Below are 22045 nucleotides of genomic sequence, written 5' to 3' on the forward strand. Positions count from 1 at the left end.
CTCAATAAGTATTGAGCTATGTCTCCAAGATCTCTAGCCCTCCCCATTTCTATAAATGCTTGATCCCCCTCGTGAAAATTCCAACTTTTGGAACCCCTAATTTTTCATAAATTCAGTTATAATATCTAATTTACAAAGGGCTGAATTAGTTCAAAACCTAAATCACGAGTTAAATAATTGGACCGAAATTAACAAAACATTTTTATTTTCTAACCTAGATTAACAAAACATTTTTATTTTCTACCGATTCAACTCAAGTTACCTATAAAACCAGATCAAGTCTTATAACCAAGTGTTCAATGTGTTCAGATTGCAGCACTTCGTATAAAATCAGATTTGACATAATATATCCTCCTATCACCGTGTTTGATTTTATCACTAGGCATCCTTTGTTCCCTAGTACAAGAAAACTAACATCACCATTCATTCGTAGTGAAGGAACTCCAAACCAAGAAGGGAAGCAAATTCCCATAAATAAAAGTGCTATAACTTTAATTATTATCTCTACCTCAAACCTACTCAGCCTCTATGCTTCTCGCCACCAATCTATAAGTCGTCCATTCTTTTTCTCAAAAGATGATGCACCCACTAGTATCTTGATCATCCACCAAAGAAACATAAAACACATAAAGGCAAGCAAGTGGATAAGGAGAAGGGAAAAGAAAAGGGGAAGTCGAGGAAAAATACATTAAAAAGCAACCAACCATACACAACTGGGCATATATTTTTCCACATGATACAGACCCCACAATAGATTGATATGACTCATTTTGGTGCTCTAAGGTGAGGTCCCACCACAATTTCTTTTTGCCAAACAGCTAGCACCAAAAAAAAAAAAAAAAGGATCTGTCTTGTGGAATCCAAACAAATAACATGCATAGAGGCATATTCTCAATAGGCCATCAGATACCTTATGAGACTTTTTATCTAGACACTAATTACCGGCTTGTGGCCTCGTGTGTTCATGGCAATGCTACTGTTGAGGGAGAGTTGATCACGTGCGGCTGGGTCTTAGTGAAACCAAAATCCCCAAAGAATCCCTACATCATCAAATGTAAGCCATCATGTGAATATCAAGACTTATCCTTCCCAGGGCAACAAATACCAAGCATATGCATCACCAGAAAAAGCGAATTGAGTTTTAATATCCATATCCAGGCATATTCAAATGAGAGAAGGAGGAGATTACTGTGTGACTATACTTTTCCACTTAATTGTTTGTTCTTACACTGAACCTTTTCATGTCCAAAATCACTCCAGTTTTGAGCAGCAGTGTGTGTTCCAAATTCAAAAAAAGAAAAGAAGCCTTAACTTCACATGAAAAAGAAACATGGTTCAAATTTACTCAGATTTACCAATACCACTCATTTGGAATGCCAAGGAATAGTGAATGTATTGTTAACTTTTACTACTAAAATACACCAGCATCTCACGTTCAAATTTTAAAACATGAAAAACGAAATCTGGAGTTACGAGGGAAAATGACATTGCAAGGGATGGAAGAACAGATTGGGGAAAAGAGGGTTTGGGAATAGTTTCATGTACAGACATACCGTGGCATCGTTGATTGCATAAGCCACACAGTAGTGCTCCTGAGAAAAAGGAGTTGGGGAGAAAAATTAGGACAGACAAAATCAACAATGATGACAGAGAACCAGACCAGAATTTATGACTAACAGAACATAAATCACAACTCCCCAGATACTCTCAAGCAGACACAGCTTAGTTCTAATTAGGTTGAACCCCATGCACATAGAATACCACGTATTGTCATTTATTAAGAATCTGTGGCACTTTCCACTTTCTTTTTCAACAGGAATGATTTGACTTGCCTGCATCATGTACCACTCTTCAAACTCATCGAACAATTCCAATCGTTCAATCCTGATCACCAGAACATAGTGGATGAGAAACTTCTCAGGAGCATGCCACGGTAAAAAAGGGAAAGAAAACAAAGGTTGTACAGTTAAGCAAATAAGAAAACAAACTAGTTTAAAAAGAAGGAGACGTGAAGGATGAAAAGCCAAACAGTAAAAGAGATTCCCTTTGTATCATCCTAAAAGCATCATTTACAAGACAATGAAAGAATTAAATCGGCTGGTTTTTTTCACAACTGCAACCGAACCAAAATCTTCACAAAAAAGACAACAGTATTTATTCTTTTGCAAAGGAAAAAATCTGAAAGACTCACGTACAACCAGGTACTCGTGGTCTCTTTAACCACTCCTGATATATTTCCTTTTCTCTATTTTTATTTTTTGTTGGCTAATAGGCAAACAACATTTTGAGGTTTCTACTCCCAGACATGCTCTCAAACAGCCAGAAAGATATCATTTTGCCACCGTTCAAAATTGCATATTCCAAGGAGAGTTATAAGAAAGACGCTGCCCTTTTTCCAAATTTCTTTAATTGCAAAAGCAGGCATCTAACCACAATTAGTTTCACAACCAATGGGTCTGCTGACCTCTCCCAAAATGCATTCTGCAAATGTGCCCTCGTGTCCTTATATGTTTGCATGTTTTTAATCATGGTAATCAGATGATGACTGATCCTGTTTCCAAAACCATGAGCTCTAGAAAAGCATAATTACCCACTAATTTACTATGTCATCCCAAAGTATGTACACATATTACACTCAGCCAAAAAATACACAGCAGTAGAGCAGAGCACATTTACAGAACCCATTACTCCTATATAATTAGGGAACTGATTAGAAAGTTCTCATAAAGTATAAGAAATAATTACCAGCACCTATCTAGTATATCAATAATAGGCCACTAGGCACATCGGCAATATAACAGAAAATATGAAAGCAATGAAGTATTTGTGAAATGTCCAAGGATTATAAAGCAAATACCTGCGCCTTTCTTTAGCTTCAATAAAATCAGTATAAACTTTCAGCATGTCCCAGGCAACAGCTCTCTGATACCTCACATATTTTGTAACAAGAAAAATATTTTAAAATATGAGAAAAGAAACAACAGAAAATGAAGGTAATAAAGGCTTGCCAGACACATTCTACACCAATTTCAAGAGAAAACCCCCAAATATCGACTTCAATGCCAATGTCTAAAACCATACAAATTTGAGGTTTTTGGTTCCAGCACTTAAATAGAACTGATATTTAATTGACCATATAAGATGCTCTTCCAGACAAAAATCCATGCACCAAAAGTCAATTAATTGGAACACCTGAGAAAATAATTCGTAACTGCACTGCCTATGCTTCAAAATGTACTATGATTAGATATATATGATTAGTTATTGAACTATTCTCATAAATTGGATCCATTTATCAAGTGACTGCCACGTTTAGAAAATCCATTGCCCTCAGATAACACATTGTTGAACAAGATTGATTGAATCAACACTGTATTTTCTTTATTTGTAAGAATCTCAAGTTTGATTCTCAAGAGGAACTCATCAGAAGACATACCTGCCATCCTTGATCAAGAAAAAGTTTTTCCTTCGCAAGTAAAGTTGGCGTGTCATAGATACCCAATAGTGCACAACCTCGACTCTGAAAGCAAACATAACAAAAGGACACTTTAGTTTAACAAATACATTTACAACACAAACAGATAGGTCTGGTATTGTTCATTGTGTAGTCAAGACATTTAGGGAATTATTTATGTAACCAGTGCCCTGTGCACAACCTGGTGTACCCAGTATTAGAGCAATAAATTTTTAATTTCTCAAGGGACCAGAGAGTTCTGTGGTTCATGTATTGCTCATTCAGCATTAAGAACTCTAAATTGCCTGGTGCCTGGAAAGGAGTACACATTACCTAGCATATAACAAAGTGTTCTCGGACTCAAAATCTGAACTTCTTTAGGGATTCAATAAGTTAACTCATGAAACTCCTACCTTTCCCTTGCACCTAGGTTAGGGATGGTCAATAAGAAATAAAAGATGTGTATTTCAGTTGGTAGTGATGGAAGTCAATTTCCTGGATTTGAAGGTAGGAATTTTAACTAAAGGACAATTTACTTGGTTCTATTTGTGCACTTCAACCATTAAAAGATGTCAAGGATAAAATGAATTAAGCCAATTCATCAACATGTACATTAAAAAGGAAAACTCAACCTCCAAGTTTCTGATCATTTGCTGCCCAAAAGCATCATCCGGATGTATCTATTGAACAACCACCATAAAATGTAAATATAACAAATTGTAAGCAAACAGACCAGACAAGCCAGGACACGAATATGAATAAAGAAAAAGTGACTAACATGTAAGGGAAAAAATAAGTCAATTAGCCTTGAGAAAGTTTAAAACCTGCTCATATAAGAAAAATGCTGCTGTTGAAAACGTTTTTGAAGCCCAACCGACTATACCACGAGTTGACTCGGGATCCAAGTATATTAAAACGCATTCTGCAATTATAAACGTTGGCAAGCTGATGCCAGTATCAGAATGAAGACAGAACAAAAATCCATAAGAAAAATGATAGGAAAAAACTGAGTATGAGGAGAAATTTTTTTCTCAAGAAGCTATTTGATGATGTAAAATTGCCAAGTTTCCAGAACATCATGCGTGCAACAAAATACATAATTGGCAAAAATCCAAAGCAAAATGCTTTGAGAAAAGCAGAAGGAACCTCAAAAGCCACATGCCTAGAGATATGAACATAATGCCCTTAAAAAGTTCAGGTGCATAAAATAGCTAAAACCATCATAATGACTACTTAGAATAATAGGGTTCTAAACAAACTTAGAAGCAGACAAGACCCAATTACAAGTTCCAAACCAGGTAAGTTAATGAGATTTGATTTGGTTAAAGAAAAAGAGGATTGGGACTGCACGTATACCTGGGATTCATACCAGCCAATGCTATGATATCATCTAGTTTTTGTATATCACGCAAATCAACCGAGAGCAGCTTGTAATGATCACTGAGCACTTCTCCCTTCTCTGCAAGGTCAAGGAAGCCAAATAGTGCAAACCAGGAATGAAGCCAAGCTTTTGAAATCATATCAATATTGCAATTCATGCACACCCCATAAAAGAAATCTGTCAGGAATGGAAACAGATGCTACTCGGGTTTTTTTTTTGTAAGAATACCTCCGGAGTTCATGGCCTTGCAACCAAAGTCACTTACCTGGTGAAATTGAAGCCGTAGCACCAAGCTTTTCCCTCAACTGACTGCTGGTTTCAATAATTGCTGCCTTTTTACTAGTTACCTAAAATTTAAAAGCATTAATTTCATCTAACTTGGAAATCAATAGTCGATCATTGGTCCAGCAAGCATGTATAGATGAATAATTAACCTAGCTCGGTAAGCCGAAATCTAGTGAAACAGAAAATAATTTAGTACATTGGTAACTTCTATCATCATTACTTTTATATCATAAGCGCATTGATAACTAAACTAAACTTCTATGGCAACACTCAACTTCAAACTCTCACCTCCTTAAAATCCAGCTCTACATATAAAAATGGCGCTTTTCCTTCATCCTGCCATCAAAAACACAAATATTGCAATCAAACCTATAGTGGTATCAGGTTCTTATTAACACAATTAATGAATGAACTGCCGCAGCAAAAAGTTAATAAATTGATAGTAAAAAACATAAAAATTGCTTCATTTTAAGCATATATTAAAAAACCTATTGAAACAAAGGATGTGCCTCCACGCAAGTTATGTCAGATCATAAGGTTATATGGTTATATGGTTACATTGAAACAGAACATGCCAAAAAAAATTAATCATAACACCCAGACAAACTACCAGGCACCTGTAGTTGAAAATACATGGTATCAAATCCTGCTCCGAATGATAATATCTGCTTTTTTGTATCGCATTTTCCATCAATATTCGATTCACAATCAAGAAACTGGAAGAGAAGCTTTCGAAGAGCAGCCCAGCGCGCAAAATAGCCTTAACAGAAACAACACACAGAAATTAATTAAATACAATTAGTATTATATAGAATTTTTTTTACGAAAAATTTTAGCAATTACCGCGGTTGATTATTGGAGATCGCCTCACAGGTCTTCTAGCAAATAAATGGATATAATCGTCTTTCATGTATCCCTTCTTAACACAAGACCTGTGATGAAAAAAGTGATGATAAGTGACGAGTAATGTTTTCCTTGATTTTTAGTTTTTTCGTTTTCTCGGCAACCAAACAAGGAGAAATATAACTAAGATAGAAGAGTAAGATTGATGCGTACAGTTTACTGGCGGAAGCGTCATCGTTTGTGGCTTGAACTGCTGCTCTGTTGCTATGCGAATCGGCTACCGGCCTTGTTGCCATCGTTGTTTTAGGCGAGAGGACGGAGGAGGAGCTCAAAATCGCTGTGTGTAATGTTAGGAGTAGGAGGAGGCGGCTTGAAAATCGATTTTAATCGGTTGGAAAATGAACGTATTTCTCCGTGACGAAGAGGGGCTTTCGACAGTGACGCTCCGTCTCTGATGGACCAGTAAAAAAATGTACGCCGCGGGCCCTGGGCACTCTTGAGTAAATTAGCCCTAGTCCCTTTTTCAGAAAATATTAAATTAATCCCTTGAGTTCAAAAATTTCATGTTCAGTGATTAAACATTCACCTGTTTTTTATTAAAATTTAAATTTTTTAAAAAAAAATAATTATTTTTTAATTTTTTAATTATTTTAATATGCTAATATCAAAAATAATTTTTTTAAATATATATTATTTTAATGTATTTTCAAGAAAAAAACACTTTAAAAAATAACTTCTATCACATTTTTAAACATCCTCCAAATAAAATTAATAAATTTTAATCCAACTGCTAGTTTATATAAGTCTAATAATTTTTTTATGAAATACATTGAAATAATATTTTTTAATTTTAAAAATTATTTTTATAATATTAGCACATTAAAATAATATAAAAATATTAAAAAATAATTTGAAATAAAAAAAATATATATTTAAAAGTATTTTTGAAATACAAAAATAAGGTGTGATGAAGTATAGAAAAAAAAATTAATATAAATATTGAAAAAAATATATAACAGATGAAAGACTCACTTGTTAGTTTTTTAAATTTAGATACTAAATTATAATTCACTCGAAGTTTGTTTTGTATGGATAGATGAGTAGAACACCAATGACATGAAAAAATAAATCTGTGCATTTAATTTAATAAAATATATAGGATAAGCTTTTTAGTTTTTTTTTCTCTAGTAGCAAAGGTATTTGGAATGGTTCTAGTTTTTTTTTTAAAAAAAAAGGTGTTTAGCAGCTAAAAAAATTTTGAAAATATGTAGTTAAACTTGTTTAGTAAAATTCCAAAAACTTCTCAAACTTATTTAAGATGGAATATTTTAATATTTTTTATCAAATATTTTTTTTTAACAGCCACAGTCATGGTTACATTAATTACATGTTTGATATTGTGATGTATAATATTTTTTTAAAAATAATTATATTTAAAAATATATTAAAATATTTTTTTATTTTTTATTTTAACACATCAAAATTATTAAAAAATTATCAATTTATATTTTTTAAAGTTAAATATACTTTTAAAACAAAATAGTGTAAAAAACACACTGTGCCCAACAAGCTTTTACTAGGTCAGTGGAATAAGAATGCTATAACCAAAAATTGAAAGAATGGCATGAAATTTTTTTGATGTTTCATTGTATATCATTCATCGATCTTAGCTTTATATATTCTAGTCCTGGATTGACCAGGTCTCGAGTTAATCTATCTAATTAAATTTTAAAATTAAATTTTAATGTATTAATAGCATTGTTTTTTTTTTTTTTTTGCATGTTAAAAGTGGATGATGCATCCGAAGACATGTCTCAAAGCTTCTCTCCTTTCCCTCTTTTTCTTCTTTTTCTTACGTGTGTTATTTTTACTCGACAAAAAAAAATCAATTCATCTTACCCTTTTACCCAAGAGTTCAAGCAAGCTTTGATCTCTTCGTACCTTTCATTATTATTCAGTGATCTCGAAACTTTTTTTTATTCGATTTGTAAGTAATTCTCTGCCATGATTAAATTTAATTATAATATTTAATTTGAATTTGATTAATAAATTAATTTAATTACATATTTAAAAATAATATAATTCAATTCATCTTATTTCATATATTATTATTATCATTATCATTTTTTTCCTTCAAATGATTTTAGAAAAAAATAAGTAGATGGATATTTTAAAATTAATTTTAACATTAATTTCTCATGTTTCATGTAGTAAATCAGAGTAGTTGATATCTTATTTATTCCTTTGCAGAGTTTAAATTTCATTTGAAATTTATTTATAGACACTTAAAATAGTTTAAAATACAATATTTTATTAAAACTCTTTAATTTAATTCAATTTAAATGATTCAACTTATTAGCCATTCATATTAGCTAAATTAACCTTTAGTGCTAATTTCATTCTTCCCTCGTTTAACGATCTTATTAGATGTTAAATAGTAATCATCCCTTGTTAAATTAACCTTTAATATTAATTGTTATCTGATGATCTTGAAACCTCTAATGTTGTATTGGATCATTGTACATGTTTATGCTGAGAGTATGATTGTTTTTTTATAAAAAAATATTTAAGTATTGTTAATGTGTCTTATAGCATTAAAAAAATGTTTAATGGAATCGATCTCATGTTATCTAGTTAATTTTTCAAGTCTAAAAAAAACTTAGATAGCTGATAAAAATATAATTTAATTTAAAAAATTAAAACAACACCTTTTAAAGAATATTAAAACAATAACATGTTATATAACTCAAATTAACTTAGGATAATCTACCAAATCCGTTATCCAGGTCACAAGACCTTAATAACCCAATCAACTCTTAATTAACTCGATGTTGAATAATGAAATTGAAAATAAAATTTAACTAAAAAATTGAGTTAAGTCAACCCGGGTTAAACTGACAAACCAAGATAATGAGAATGAGATTATCCCATAAAAAGCAAACCAACACAAGTCATGAAACTCAATTCTCAATCAACCTAATGCTAAATGATTTTTTTTAAAAAAAATCTATAAAAAAAGACACAAAAAAACACTAAATTCAACCGACAAAATTTATAACTCAAGTCATGAGACTATAATAACCTTACAAAACACAAACTAAAACAATTTATGAAGCCTAATTCTCAATCAATTTAATATCAAAGTATGAGATTGAAACAAAATTCAACTAAAAAATAGCAATAAAAGCCCGAGTTAAGCGACCTGACTTCCAACTTAAGTCACAATACCGTGGTAATTTTATATAAAGCAAATAAAAAAAATCAATTTAATGTTCAAGGATTAAATTGGAAAGAAAAAAATAACCAAAGTCAACCTGAGTTAGCCTGCTAAACTCGACGCAGGAGAATGAGATGACTCCATATAAAGCAAATCAAGAAAAATTACAAAGTCCAATTCATTATCAACATAGTGTTTGATAATGAAATTAAAAAAAAAAATACTCAATTAAAAAAAAGACAAGAAAATAAGTCAATGTGACTAATCTGTAAAATACATGGCTTGAGTCATAAGGCTGTGATAATCATTTGAAAAGCAAATAAAAAGATAATTATAAAGTTTAATTTACAATCAAACTAATGTTAAGCAATGAAACTGATAAAAAATTAATGAAAAATGACAAAAAAATACTTGGCTCAATATGATCAACTTACAAAACTCGTAATCTAACTTATAAGACTGAGATAACTTCATAAAAAATAAATTGAAATAAAACACGTAGTCTAGTACCCAATAAAATCAATGTTGGAAGATAAAAGTAAAAAATAAATAAATTAAAAAAGAAAAAAGAAAATCATGAAATATTTTGAGTACTAAGGTGAAAAAAAGATATTGGTATTTAATTATTCATTGCTATTGTAAAATACCAAAATTTGTGTATATTAATTTCAATCGAATTAACCTTTAATGTTAATTTTATTCCTCTCTTATTAGATAACCCCCCTGTGCTATGCTACAACGAAACCAAATTTTTTTAACATGTAAATAACTAATGCTAATACCATAAAAATTCCCTATCCGTGTTATTAAACTCAACTCGAACAATCAAAATTGAAATTTCTTCTTAATCATACTTTTTATCTGACTTAAACTTTAAATTACAATATATATAAGCTGTTTTGATTGGCTTGGCAGGATAAAAAAAACTCAGGTGCAAGTAAAAACAAGGTATAACTTTAAAAATATTTTCTAGATAACATATTTTCATAATATTTTTTAAGATGATGATATATTAGATAAATTCTAGTTAACTCAGGTCAATTTGCCTCTCTCGCGACTTACGACTTGAGTAATAAACTTTATTAAAGTTAATATTTATTTATTTATTTATTTAATTATATGATAAAAATATAAATACTTACAAAACATAACATAGGACTAACTTAATACCAAATTGTTTTTCCGACCATGATAATTTTATTAAAAATAAAATAAAGTAATAATTATGTTTTTTTTTCTAGAATAATATTTTTTTTAATAACATAAAAAAAAACAGATGCTCGATTTATTACTGGTGCGGAATTAGAAATTATCTCATTTTTCTAGCGTTATCCAACATGTTCCTATCCTAGGATATAAGAGAAAGATAATTGGAATATGAACCAAATATTATCCATGCATCTTTCATTACAGGACAAAAAACATAAAGGATTAATAATTTCCCCCCTCTCTACTTGTAACGGGTGCGGAATATCATGACATATTAAATTGAGATTTCTCCTAATTATAAATATATTTTAAAATACATCTCCATTTTACTATAAGAAAAGAAGTTGTTAAAGTATTTGAGTTTGTGTTAATAGTTTTTTTTAAAGTATTTTTGATTTAAAAATATATTTAATTTTTTTATATTTTAAAATTTATTTTTAATATCAACCTATTAAAAATACGAAAACATATAAAAATTTATGTAAAACAAATTAATTTTTTAAAAATACAGTAACAATGCAATACTGTGTTTGAAATTGTGTTTTAGAAGTGTTTTTGAAAAAAGTTAATTTTTTTTTATTTTAAATTAATTTTTTTAATATTTTAAAATTATTTTAATATGCTGATGTCAAAAATAATTTTTTTAAATAAAAAAATATTATTTTAAAATAAAAAATATTTTAAAAATAACCATAACACCCTCCCATACACAAAATGATTTAAGTTACCAACAATTTAACTGCAGCGACGACAAGTCGGTTCTCCTCGTAAAAATCATCCGAGTTCTGTTCCGTCCTCATGTTCGTTTGTACAGGGAAAAGAGAGAAAAAAGAAAATTCCTAAAAACACCTTCATCACGTCATATATAGCAAAAAAATAAAAATAAAGGCAGAGGCTTTTCTTCTTCGATTTTCACATCAGTACTCTCAAATTCCCACACTGCCTTCTCCTTCTCCTTCTTCTCTCACAAGCCCTAACCCTTCCAATCCCCCAAATCATACCCATACCCATAGACTTCTCCCCCCCTTTCTCAATGTCCTGATCCATCAACGTCTCTACCAACTCGTTGATTAATTTTATTGGAGCTCGTGAAGGCCAGTACTCAGTCATCGTCAATTTTTAAATTATGGACATCGAACAGAAACAAGCAGAGCTCATCGATCACTTCGTAAATCAAGCATCCACTCTAAAAGCCTCCGCTCTTTGGCCTCTTATTATCGAAGCCACTTCTCATCCTTCTCTCTTCGCCTTCTCCGAGATTCTCTCTTCGCCCACCGTCTCCGAGGTATTTTTACTTACCCTTTTTTCTACTTTATTTTCCCATGTCGTTGGAGGGTATTATAGGTATTTAATTTGGTTTGAATTTTGTTGACAGCTTGAAGGAACTGAGAATTCCTTTTGCCTTGATGTTCTTCGGTTGTTTGCCCATGGAACCTGGAGTGACTACAAAAGTAAGCATTCAAGCCCCCTTTCCCTCTCCCCTCTTTCTTAGTTTCGCTTTGACTTGGTTTTAGTTTTATTTTTTTGAATTATGTATGTGAATTAATGTTGGGGTTTCAATTACAGCAGAAAATAATTTTGGTATTTTCCCCTTAATATCAGAACTTGATGATTGGATGTTGAGAGTTTGAGTTTAAGTTGCTCAAGAATTGGAGTATTATTGTATGGAAAAAGCATGCTGAATGATTTTAGCCACTTAATTTTTTCTTTTTATCACTGATATATGAGCCAATGGGCTTTACTGGAAGATGGATTTTAAATTTTGCTGGCTCGGACGAACCAAAAGCAAGGTGACCCTGCAGTTTTGTTTCCAGACTCGTGGGTGACGACCGAATGATAGTTATTTTCTTTTTTAATAAATTTATGAGTTTTCACTATTGGAATTAGCTTGGAACTTGTTATACTAATGATAAATGACTATTTACAGTCTTCCTTGGAGCAACTGGAAACCAAATATTTTATACTCTTCTAACTTGTTTTTGCCCTGAATTTACTGAATTAGTGTTGTACTTGGGATAATTTTATTTATTGCGCTTCTCCTCCTCCTTTTGCTACTTCTTGCTTTTGTTATGCCTCGTGATAGGCATCTCCATGGACATTTACATGAGAAATCTAGTTCTTAACTCTAATTAGGCGCCTTGAAATTTGATTCTTGAAGAACCCTGACCTCACTCAGCTGCCGAGGAGTTTTTCTAATAGAGTGCATGAATGGAATAGAAATTCTGTGTTGTCATTACTACTATATACGATGGCACTGTTAGGGACTGCGCTTTTCTTGTATTCTGGCTGTATTGTGTTAATAACACAGTTGGTTGTCCTTGATTTTACTTTTTCCCCTCTTACTTTTGAGACTATTTTGAAATGGGAAAAATTGTTTATTTACAGGTGATACTGGTCGTCTTCCACAATTGGTTCCTGATCAAGTCCTCAAGCTAAAGCAACTTACTGTGCTGACACTGGCTGAAATGAACAAGGTATATTTCCTTGTATTATGAACCCTTTCTACAGAAATGAATTTACTTATCTGAGTAGCTAATTCACCTTCCTGATTGTCTCATGGATTCTCTGCAAAATTTTGATGATCAAGAATCTTGCCATAAAGTCAATGACATAACTCCCAAGATGTTTCAACAGTTATCGTGAGGGAAAAAAAACAAAAAGAAATGTGCAGTTAATTGTCACCTAAGTTAGAGAAGTTACTGATAGTTGGGGCTAAAATGTAATCTCTGTTTCGATGAATCTGGTTAAGTTACGGTAATTTTGTATCAAGTAAAATTGAAATTGTTTTCAAGCTTGGAATGTGAGTGAGTGTTGGAAAGTTCATACTATGGTAGTGATTGTTATAAATATATTGTATAAGCAGATTTCATATGTTGAAAATTACTATTTTTTTTTATTATCATTTGCATCTGCTGTACCACTAGTTTAAAAGTTGAATATTGTATGTTACATCTGTTTTCTTCTACACTTTTGATACAGAATATTTTGCTGATCTCTTGACCCTCACCATTTAGATTGTTTTGATGCCCATCCTTTTTAGGTACTTCCCTATGATCAGCTAATGCAGGAGCTAGATGTTACAAATGTCCGTGAACTTGAAGATTTTCTTATCAATGAGTGCATGTATGCGGTATGTTTTATGCCAGCTGCATTCTATTCTTTCTACAACCATTATTGGTTTTTTTTCCCCTCATCTGTAGGAAAATGGAGTTGACTGGGCAAACAAAATGTATAAATTTGATGTTGCTGCAGTTCTTTCTTTCTGCATTTCTTTCCAGACAATTGCACATGTTATTTGCATTTTCTTTTCTTTCTTCTTTTTTCTTTTTTGTTGCCTTAACTCTGGTTCTTTCAGGGAATAGTACGAGGAAAGCTAGATCAGTTGCGAAGGTGCTTTGAGGTCTGTCAGTGAATGTGTCATCAACTTGCCTTAAAGTTGTATTCTATGGTATCTTTTTACCCTTTACAAACATTTTAAAGCTTATATGATGCTTTCTTTTTTATTTGATCTATAGGTCCAATTTGCTGCTGGGAGGGACCTTAGGCCTGGACAACTTGGGAATATGTTACAAACACTATCAAACTGGTATCGTCTTTAGCTGACTAGTATTTTCATATCCTCTATGATGATGCTGTGTTGCATGCCTGACTGCAAAAATGCCTGAACCCATATGAAATGGGAACTGCTTCTCTATTTCTATTAATAAAACACAATAATCCGCTTAAAAATCCAGAAGACTCCATAGTTGCATGCTAAGTTATTTGATTTTTCTTGCCCCCTGGTAATGATGTTTTAGATGTTCCTCCAGCAATTTGTCTGTTTATTTTGTCGAGTTTGTCAAGTTCAAGTTAATTGGTTTTCACACGTGATCTTGTACATTCTGGTGTTACGCCATAGAGCTTGATACTAGCCTTTAAATAACAATGAAACTTTCTTTCTAATCCTTTAGATGATTTGGTTTTCTTGCTCATCATGTATTTCTGAATATGATGTTCATTGTGTTTAATCTGTTAGGTGTCAGCTCTCCATCTAACTTTATTCCTATGGATGTCTAGGTTGGATACATCAGATGATTTGCTTGTCTCGATTCAGGAGAAGATAAAATGGGCTGATTCTACGAGTGAATTGGATAAGAAGCACCAAAAGGATGTAGAATATAGGGTGGAGGAAGTAAAGAAGTCACTCTCCCTCAAGGTCAGTTGAATCCAGTTTTATATCCAAGCATGATTCATGAGGCATGATATAATTTGAAAATATATTTGAAAATAAAAAATCTGAAACAAATAATTATAGATCCTTGCACATCAAATAGTGTCATGGAGCATCATATAAGTGGAAAGAAATAACTGGATATTCCAAATGTATTGTATGTAGCTAAGAAGTGGAACATTTTTTTAATTTATGTTGGTTGCAGCTATTATTTAGTAGATTCACATGACTTGCTTATTATATTTGATAGCAATGCTGCAGCAGGATAAATGCAAATATTCTGTGTTTAGCTGGGATACGAGGGAGGTTATCGTGATTTTGTTCAGTGGGAATCTTGCAATAGCAAATTCAATTAGTGCATGGAAAAGAGTCTTTATTCTGTTACTGTGATACGTTTTTCGATGCGTCTTACTTACGTTGTGGCAGAAGTTACACACTGTAAGCAGGCAGACATTGACTTCCGAGGGCATGAGGAGATCTATTCTGAACCTGGTGGAGTGATGGACTACGAGGAAGACCGAAGCCGGCCCAAGAGGTATTTTGATCCGGCTTCCATTCTTGTGATTCTACATTTATGTATGCACTGTCATCTTGTTGATATCACTTAAAGGTCCTGGGAATACCAATTATCAAATTAGTTAGGGAATACGGAGTTGTTTTAATTTTTTTTGTCCAACTGGACTGGCTTTGCTCTAGTGTTTTTTACTGGTGACTTGGAAATTGCAGGAGACGACATCCAATATATTGAAGATATAGATAGATCATGAAGCTCATTGGAAAGGTGCTCTCCATGTCTTGCCTGATTTTTGTTCATGGCATACTGACGGCAATTGATTGCAGCTTTCGGAGATAGTGATATTCCCGGACAGTGAATTTGTCATCGCCACTTTAGACTGATATTTGAAGATTGTACCTCGTTTTGAACCAATTATCATTCTTATTGAGGTATAAAGAACAAGACCAGATTTGTTGGCGCAGCTTAAGACTTTATGAAGTCAGATTATGATTCGGATCGTTCGCCTTTTGATGTCATCCTTCAATTTGTGATGAAGAAATCTGCTTATATATTTTAGCTGCTTCTTGAATGAAACCACAAGCATGTCAAGAACTATTTATGGGTGAGTTCCTTATGAATAATTACTATTTTAGATTTTTCTGAAATTCTTATCTCTTGGATAATATATATATATATATATATATATATATATATATATATATATATATGATATGGTTATTGCTAACTCAATTCGATATATGTATATGTGAGTGTATATATGTATGTATGTATTTCATTCAATATAATATTTCCTCTATTCCAAAAAAATTCTCATGTTTCATTTTTTACATGTATTAAGAATTTCATTAATTAATATGCCGGGTCATCTATTTTTATTTTTATTTTGTTTTAAAATAATTGTAGATTTTTTACACATGGGCTTTGATTATAGGTATTGTAGTAAAGTATATGGCTTAAATGTTTTGACTTGACAATCATTTTGAGACAAATAAAGATAAAAAACAAGACCATCTATTTGGGACGTGAAGAGTATTATATGCATATCCCAATATAATTGTTATGTGTATAATAATTATAACTTTCCCATATCTATATATATAAATTTTTATAATAAATATTAAATAATGTTTAAATAAACGACACTAGGTTGGATATAGATATTCAAGATTTTCACTCCATGAATAATAAATAGGAATGGATATAATTATTAGTTTGCGTATAAAGAAATGTTTTGCGCAGTGATTAAATCATTTATGTTGTCATTTTACTTTTTTTTCTTGCTTTAATTTTTGAAGTTGTTTTGATAAGTTGTTAAAATAAATTTTAAAAAATAAAAAAAATATTATTTTTAATATATTTTTAAATAAAAATTATTTAAAAAAATAATATTTACATAAGTGTCTGAAACACCTAAGTAGGTATGTTTGTGTTAAATGCAATAACCTGAAAGTCTGAAATCCAGAGAAGCTGTTTCCTGGTGGCTTGTTGAACCCCCCATTCTTCATTTCCTTCGTGGGAGTTCTTCATTTTTTGTTCATGGATCAGTAGTTATGCACTCATCATTTACTAGTCGCCAAAAGATACATCTTTGAGCTGTTGATCAGCTGTTAGAGCCTTATATTCGATAGGGACTTGGAGGTTAACATGGTTATATCTGATTTTTCCAAGTCAAGATCATTGATTGACTTGGATGCCATTGCTTGGATGGCATCTCTTCTTGGAGGCCATAGCCAATTAGAGAAAATTGTGTCTTTAAATTCTTCCAAGTTCTCTCTGTACTTCCCCCACTCTGCTCCTTGCTTTAAATTCAGTCCTCTCAATGAGTCGAACTAATCTGTTCAACTTCTCCAAGCTTGATCAAATCAACCTAATGGGCAGCACCAATGGCTGTGCTGTCTACCGAGTGAGAAACCCTTCCAGTGCCTACTTCTACGCTCTTAAAAGTGATCACCATTGACCCCGAGGAGGAATTTTCCCGCTGCGAGATCCTCCACGAGATGGAGTTATTTCAAGACCTCAATCACCCCAACTTTGTGAAATGCCACAACATAATGGACAGCAATGGTGAAGATATTCAGGTCCTCCTTGAGTTCATGAATGGAGGATCCCTTGCTGACAGGCACATAACTAGCGAAGGCAATTTATCGAACATTGCTAGCCAAATCCTCTCGGGCATTGCTTACATCACAACATCAAACCATCCAATCTTTTGATTGATATTGCACAAAATAGCGTCAAGAATGCAGATTTTGGCTTGGGCGAAATTCTTTCACAATTTCTGGACCCAAAAGATTTTGTTGGAACCATCAGGTACACGAGCCCTGAAAGGATAGATTGCGGAATGTGTGACGAGTATGCAGGGGACATCTGGAGTTTTGGATTAAGTATCTTGGAGATTTACCCAGGGAGGTTTCCAATTGAAGTTGAGACTCGGGATTATTTGACAAGGCTGGTGTTTGCAATATGTATGTCAGCCCCGCCGGAGGCACCACCGAGTGCATCAACGGAGTTTCGCTACTTCATTACATGCTGTTTGCAAAGAGAGCCAGAGAGAAGATGGGAGTGCTCTGCAGTTGTTGCAACACCCTTTTATACTGCAGAACCAGGTGAATCAGTGAAAATTGCAAGCAAAAACAAGAACTCTTCCAATAATGTTCTGCTCCTTTTCCATTCTGTCACTTCCATCATAAGTAATCTCTTCCATCAAATATACACAGCGATCACCTGGTGTTCATGTGTGTAATGGTTTACTATAATGTCAATATACCAAACTGATTGCTTTTCTTTTTCCCTTCTAGCCAAATGCGTTGATATTCAGCGTCAGATTTGCACACGCATCCATCATGATATTCCACAAACAAGACTTCTATATATTTGTTCATGGTTAAAAACATAGACTAAACTAGTTTAATCTATACTATATACTTATAATCTTAGACTTAAAAAGATATTTATAAAACACCAGTAGTTGCCTTTAACAAGTCAACTTGAGTTAATCCGAGTGAATTTAAAATAAAATTATTTTAATTTTTTTTTTTGAAATTATAATGCTTGTTTGATTTCTTTTTAAAAAGTAAAATTACATTGATGGAGTTGATATTCTACATTTCAGGTAGACCTAATTTAACCGAATTAATAATAACATAATTTGATATGAAACCTAACCAAATCTAGATTTTTAATTAGCAAGTATTCGGTTTGACCTGTAAATAATGCTGGAATTAATAACACTATTTGAAACCAAAGAAAGGCTGAATACATCTTCCATCTGGACATGAACATGGATGGTCTAACTAATACTCGGAGAAGAAGGAATTTAATCGAATTTCTTAATTACAACCGAGGATTTAAAAAATTCTACTCCATGATATCATAAAAACACGGTTTGATCGAATTTTTCAAGTCAAAGAAATTGACTTGGACTGATCCATCAACGATTCCCATATCCTGACACCATATTCTTCTTCGAGGCAACGACTTCAGAGTTTTCAGTTTAGCCTTCTTGATGTCTCAGACTATCTGGTTCAACTTTTCTCAACATGATCGAATCAGTCTAATAGACAGCCACAATGGTCGGTCCAGCTACAAAGTTAGCCACCGTCCTTCTGGCCAACTCTATACTCTCAGCCAGGATTGTTAATTTTCTCAACTCCCATTAAACTACTAACATTTTTTCAATACTTGTCTAGAAATTCACAAGCTCAAACCCATATCAAGCTTTGTGGATATCAATATAACTCACACTATAATATTTTATTTTTAGGGGAGATAAAGCTTAAATAAAATAAGATCTTGAATCTTTTTAATTGTATAAGTAAGAAACAAATTAACAATTCGCTTTGCTTGGGGTTTGTGCTTCTCTTCTTACATAAAAAGAAACTATATAATTAGAAACAACAAGAAAGAAGTGAAGAAAAGAGAGAGCAGGTTTTATAAATAATAAATAAATAAATTGAAAGAAAATTGAAAGCAACACAGGAGTCAAAATAAAAATAAGGAGAAAAATTGAAAAGCACTTATATTGTACCTCGAGATCAATTGTTTGGCTTACCTACAAATACAAAAGATGAAATAAAAACTATGATGTTAAATGAAAAATTTTAAAAAGTATTTTGGGCTAAGTATTTTGGAGGCTTACCTCGGCAGGATACTCGATTGTAGTAGAGAGACAAGGGAACCGAAGTTTCTTGCTATAAGGTTATCTAGTGGCTGAAAACTGAAAACTATTAATTGTGTGGGCATTATTAGCAGAATAAGGGTGTGTTTAAGATTGTGACAGTAGTGATAGTTTAAAGTGTTTTTTATTTAGAAATGAACTAAAATATATTTTTTTAATTTTTTTTTTGACACCAGTATATTAAAATAATCCGAAAATATGATTTTTTTTTATTTTAAATAATATTTTTTTAAAATTTTAAAAAATATAACTTACACTCCGTTACCAACCACACCATCAATCTAGAGTTTGTTTATTGGGCTAAAACTACGTTTTCCGCATGCTAGAAAGATATACAGCCCATTATCTGTTTTGGTGATGAGTTTTTCATGGGCTATTTTCTTTTGGGTCACAAAGGCTCAAGGCCCAACACTGCAATAATCTAAAAAATCACCAACACTGAAAAAAAAGAAAAGAAAGAAGTTTCCACAGCCTCTGCTTCACAAACTCCAGAGGATGGGAGAAATACAAATTCTCATGGTATGGTAACCAAACTATTTGTGCAAGTGTTGGCTACATGGGTGATTTTCAATGTAGATTTTGAACAACCACCCTCAACCTAATCAATTCAGTTTAATTTTTTAATTTTTTTTCAAAATAATACTGTTTTAACTTAATCTGTCTAAACATGTTTTGAATCCGATTATAGATAGAGCCCAGTTTTATAACTAGATTTTGCATCTGTTGTTAGCTTGTTAATTATTTATCATGATTATACATGGGGAATCTCCTGATTTGTGTGTGTGTGTGTGTGTGTATATATATATATATATATATATATTTTCTTAGGAATGGGTACTTTCTATCAAATAACAGAATTAATTAGATCAATTCGAGTAGTTTAAGAGTATAAATTCACAAGGAAATTTTATGAAAGAAGTTCATAGAAATGAATTACTATAACAACATAAACAATCTTTACATGAGTTTATGACGACTCTTTGTCCAGATTTTAAGGTTGTAAGTAGCACATAATTCTCATTAGATCATCATGCTTTCTTGCCTTTCTTTGTTTCTATGTTCTTCCTAAGCCATCCTATAATTGTTGCGGTCTTGTAAACTTTTTTTTTTGTCTAACACAATTTTTATTACATTCATTTAAAAATAATAATTAAACAATGGTGACTTAACTAAAACCAATTATATCTAACTTGGACGAAGCTTACGAGGATTCATATGACATCACCTTCAACTCTTGATTTCTCGAAAGACAAGAAGACTTTTTCGATAATTAGTTAATAAGAACATAACTAGGTTTCTAATAATTCATCGCTCAAGACCTCAATAGTAGTCTTATGGAAATATAGAGAATTACAAAGGGGTGTCTTGGCTCGCGCGCGACTCATTTTCATTTTCTCCTCTTGGGGGAGCTGTCTTGCACCAATTCAGGCTCAGGGGATCTTCTCTTGGAGCTCAATCTAACAGGTTCATGTTCTTCAGAACCAATTAGATGAGGAAAATTAAGCTTAGCTTTGCTTCCACGAATCTTAAAAGCAGCTTGATCATAAGCAAGAGCAGCATCCTCAGGTGTCTCATAAGTTCCAAGCCACATCCTTGCTCCATTCTTCTTCGGGTCCCTAATCTCCGCCGCATACTTCCCCCACGGCCTCCTCCTCACTCCCCTATATTGACTCCCTTTCGGCAGCGCGAGATTACTCTTACACGCCACGTCCACTCCAGGAACGCCCTGCCCCTGAGGCTCCGATTCAACGACCGCTAACGCTGTTGAGGTCATTGAATCATTAAAGAGGAGATCATGATCACCACTGAAGCTTGAAGCAGTACCCTCACTATTTTCCATTTGTGGGCAAGTACTCATTGGAGTATCAAAATCACGATTAGCAGTGCTAACAAGATACTGTTGATCGGACTCCAAGAAATCTAAACCTTCAGACTCTAAGCTGTTGTTCCCTCCTTGCCACATATTCCTGATAAATCTTGGTGTTTGTTTCCACCGATTAGGGTTTTGGTGTTTGTGTGGATCGTCGCTCTTTGGGTTTTGATGTTCAGTATGTCTTATACAAGTTTAAAGATGCTTTGTGGGTAACTTATTTCATTTCAGCAACCTGTCCTTTCTGAGAAATTTCTGCATTGCTGAGCATTCTTTTCACGTGTTGGAATTATTTGTTTTTTTTGGGGTAGTTGGAATATTGAGGTGTTTTTTAAGGTGTCCAAGCTTCCCAATTAAATAGCATATATGTCACTTTTGCCAGCAGGTGTGATTAATTATAGGAATTGTATGCGACTTCAAATTTTATTTATTTTTTATTTATTTTATTTAAAATAATTTTTTTATATTATTAGATCATTTTGATATGTTAATATCAAAAATATTTTTTTTTATTTTAATGTATTTCTAAGTAAAAAATACTTTAAATCGTTACCACTAACACAATTTCAAACATATTTAAATAGTGCGTGCATGAATGACTCTCTTGTCTTAGATAAACGGATTTGGACTCTTGTTTTTTTTTCTTCTATATTTGATAAGAAATATGATTAATTGTGCTCTAAATTTCATTATTCTTTTGAATTTAATAACTCAAATTTTGTTAAAAAAAAGATAGTTCCTGTATTTAATTAATATGTTCACTCAATTTAAAATTAACAATTTAAATTCAAGGAATATGATGAAAAGTAATGCAAGAGAATCGAGCATAATAACTGTACAATGAAAACATTTTTTAAAAGAAATAATTAAGTTTCGATGCCA

The 22045-nt window shown here is 32.4% G+C and overlaps 3 protein-coding genes and 1 pseudogene across 7 annotated transcripts; 2 read left to right on the forward strand and 2 right to left on the reverse strand.

The window, feature by feature from the left end:
• Positions 1 to 661: 661 nt before the first annotated feature.
• Positions 662 to 6419, reverse strand: LOC133683106 (leucine carboxyl methyltransferase 1 homolog). Of its 2 annotated transcripts, none has more exons than XM_062106628.1 (13): positions 6177 to 6415; positions 5964 to 6052; positions 5738 to 5880; positions 5409 to 5456; positions 5101 to 5182; positions 4811 to 4913; positions 4279 to 4399; positions 4087 to 4134; positions 3437 to 3520; positions 2858 to 2922; positions 1833 to 1884; positions 1554 to 1592; positions 662 to 1040 (listed from the first exon to the last, which is right to left on the reverse strand). In XM_062106628.1, the coding sequence occupies exons 1-13, from the start codon at positions 6257 to 6259 to the stop codon at positions 963 to 965; spliced, it is 1035 nt and encodes a 344-aa protein (XP_061962612.1). In that variant the 5' UTR covers positions 6260 to 6415; the 3' UTR covers positions 662 to 962. The 2 variants fall into 2 exon arrangements, 1 of the variants encoding a protein (XP_061962612.1); XR_009836752.1 differs by having other exon boundaries at positions 992 to 1040; positions 2858 to 2929; positions 6177 to 6419.
• A 4848-nt stretch (positions 6420 to 11267) lies between these two features.
• LOC133683199 (COP9 signalosome complex subunit 7-like) lies at positions 11268 to 15760 on the forward strand. 4 transcript variants are annotated; one of them, XM_062106753.1, is made up of 9 exons: positions 11270 to 11674; positions 11765 to 11840; positions 12775 to 12863; positions 13430 to 13519; positions 13745 to 13789; positions 13905 to 13975; positions 14446 to 14584; positions 15026 to 15134; positions 15326 to 15760. In XM_062106753.1, exons 1-8 carry the CDS (start codon positions 11516 to 11518, stop codon positions 15098 to 15100), a joined length of 744 nt encoding a protein of 247 aa, XP_061962737.1. In that variant the 5' UTR covers positions 11270 to 11515; the 3' UTR covers positions 15101 to 15134; positions 15326 to 15760. The 4 variants fall into 4 exon arrangements, with proteins under 4 accessions (XP_061962734.1, XP_061962735.1, XP_061962737.1 ...); XM_062106752.1 differs by having other exon boundaries at positions 15046 to 15134; XM_062106750.1 differs by lacking the exons at positions 15026 to 15134; positions 15326 to 15760 and adding an exon at positions 14861 to 15019 and having other exon boundaries at positions 11268 to 11674.
• An 84-nt stretch (positions 15761 to 15844) lies between these two features.
• On the forward strand, positions 15845 to 17899 carry LOC133683200 (mitogen-activated protein kinase kinase 4-like; annotated as a pseudogene).
• Positions 17900 to 20494: 2595 nt separating this feature from the next.
• On the reverse strand, positions 20495 to 21314 carry LOC133681564 (ethylene-responsive transcription factor 13-like). The gene has a single exon (XM_062104646.1). The coding sequence runs from the start codon at positions 21254 to 21256 to the stop codon at positions 20681 to 20683; it is 576 nt and encodes a 191-aa protein (XP_061960630.1). The 5' UTR covers positions 21257 to 21314; the 3' UTR covers positions 20495 to 20680.
• Between the last annotated feature and the right edge of the window lie 731 nt (positions 21315 to 22045).

Source organism: Populus nigra, chromosome 2 (genome assembly GCF_951802175.1).
Source record: "Populus nigra chromosome 2, ddPopNigr1.1, whole genome shotgun sequence".
Taxonomy (NCBI): domain Eukaryota; kingdom Viridiplantae; phylum Streptophyta; class Magnoliopsida; order Malpighiales; family Salicaceae; genus Populus; species Populus nigra.

What these genes read in the sequence shown, in the direction of transcription:
- LOC133683199 (XM_062106750.1), top strand. Translation starts at nt 11,516, where the DNA reads ATGGACATCGAACAGAAACAAGCAGAGCTCATCGATCACTTCGTAAAT. An exon ending in CACTGGCTGAAATGAACAAG is followed by an intron (nt 12,864 to 13,429) that starts GTATATTTCCTT and finishes CATCCTTTTTAG; the next exon opens with GTACTTCCCTATGATCAGCT. An exon ending in TTACAAACACTATCAAACTG is followed by an intron (nt 13,976 to 14,445) that starts GTATCGTCTTTA and finishes ATGGATGTCTAG; the next exon opens with GTTGGATACATCAGATGATT.
- LOC133683106 (XM_062106628.1), bottom strand. Translation starts at nt 6,259, where the DNA reads ATGGCAACAAGGCCGGTAGCCGATTCGCATAGCAACAGAGCAGCAGTT. An exon ending in GACGCTTCCGCCAGTAAACT is followed by an intron (nt 6,053 to 6,176) that starts GTACGCATCAAT and finishes TTTTCATCACAG; the next exon opens with GTCTTGTGTTAAGAAGGGAT. An exon ending in CCATGTATTTTCAACTACAG is followed by an intron (nt 5,457 to 5,737) that starts GTGCCTGGTAGT and finishes TTTTGATGGCAG; the next exon opens with GATGAAGGAAAAGCGCCATT.
- LOC133681564 (XM_062104646.1), bottom strand. Translation starts at nt 21,256, where the DNA reads ATGTGGCAAGGAGGGAACAACAGCTTAGAGTCTGAAGGTTTAGATTTC.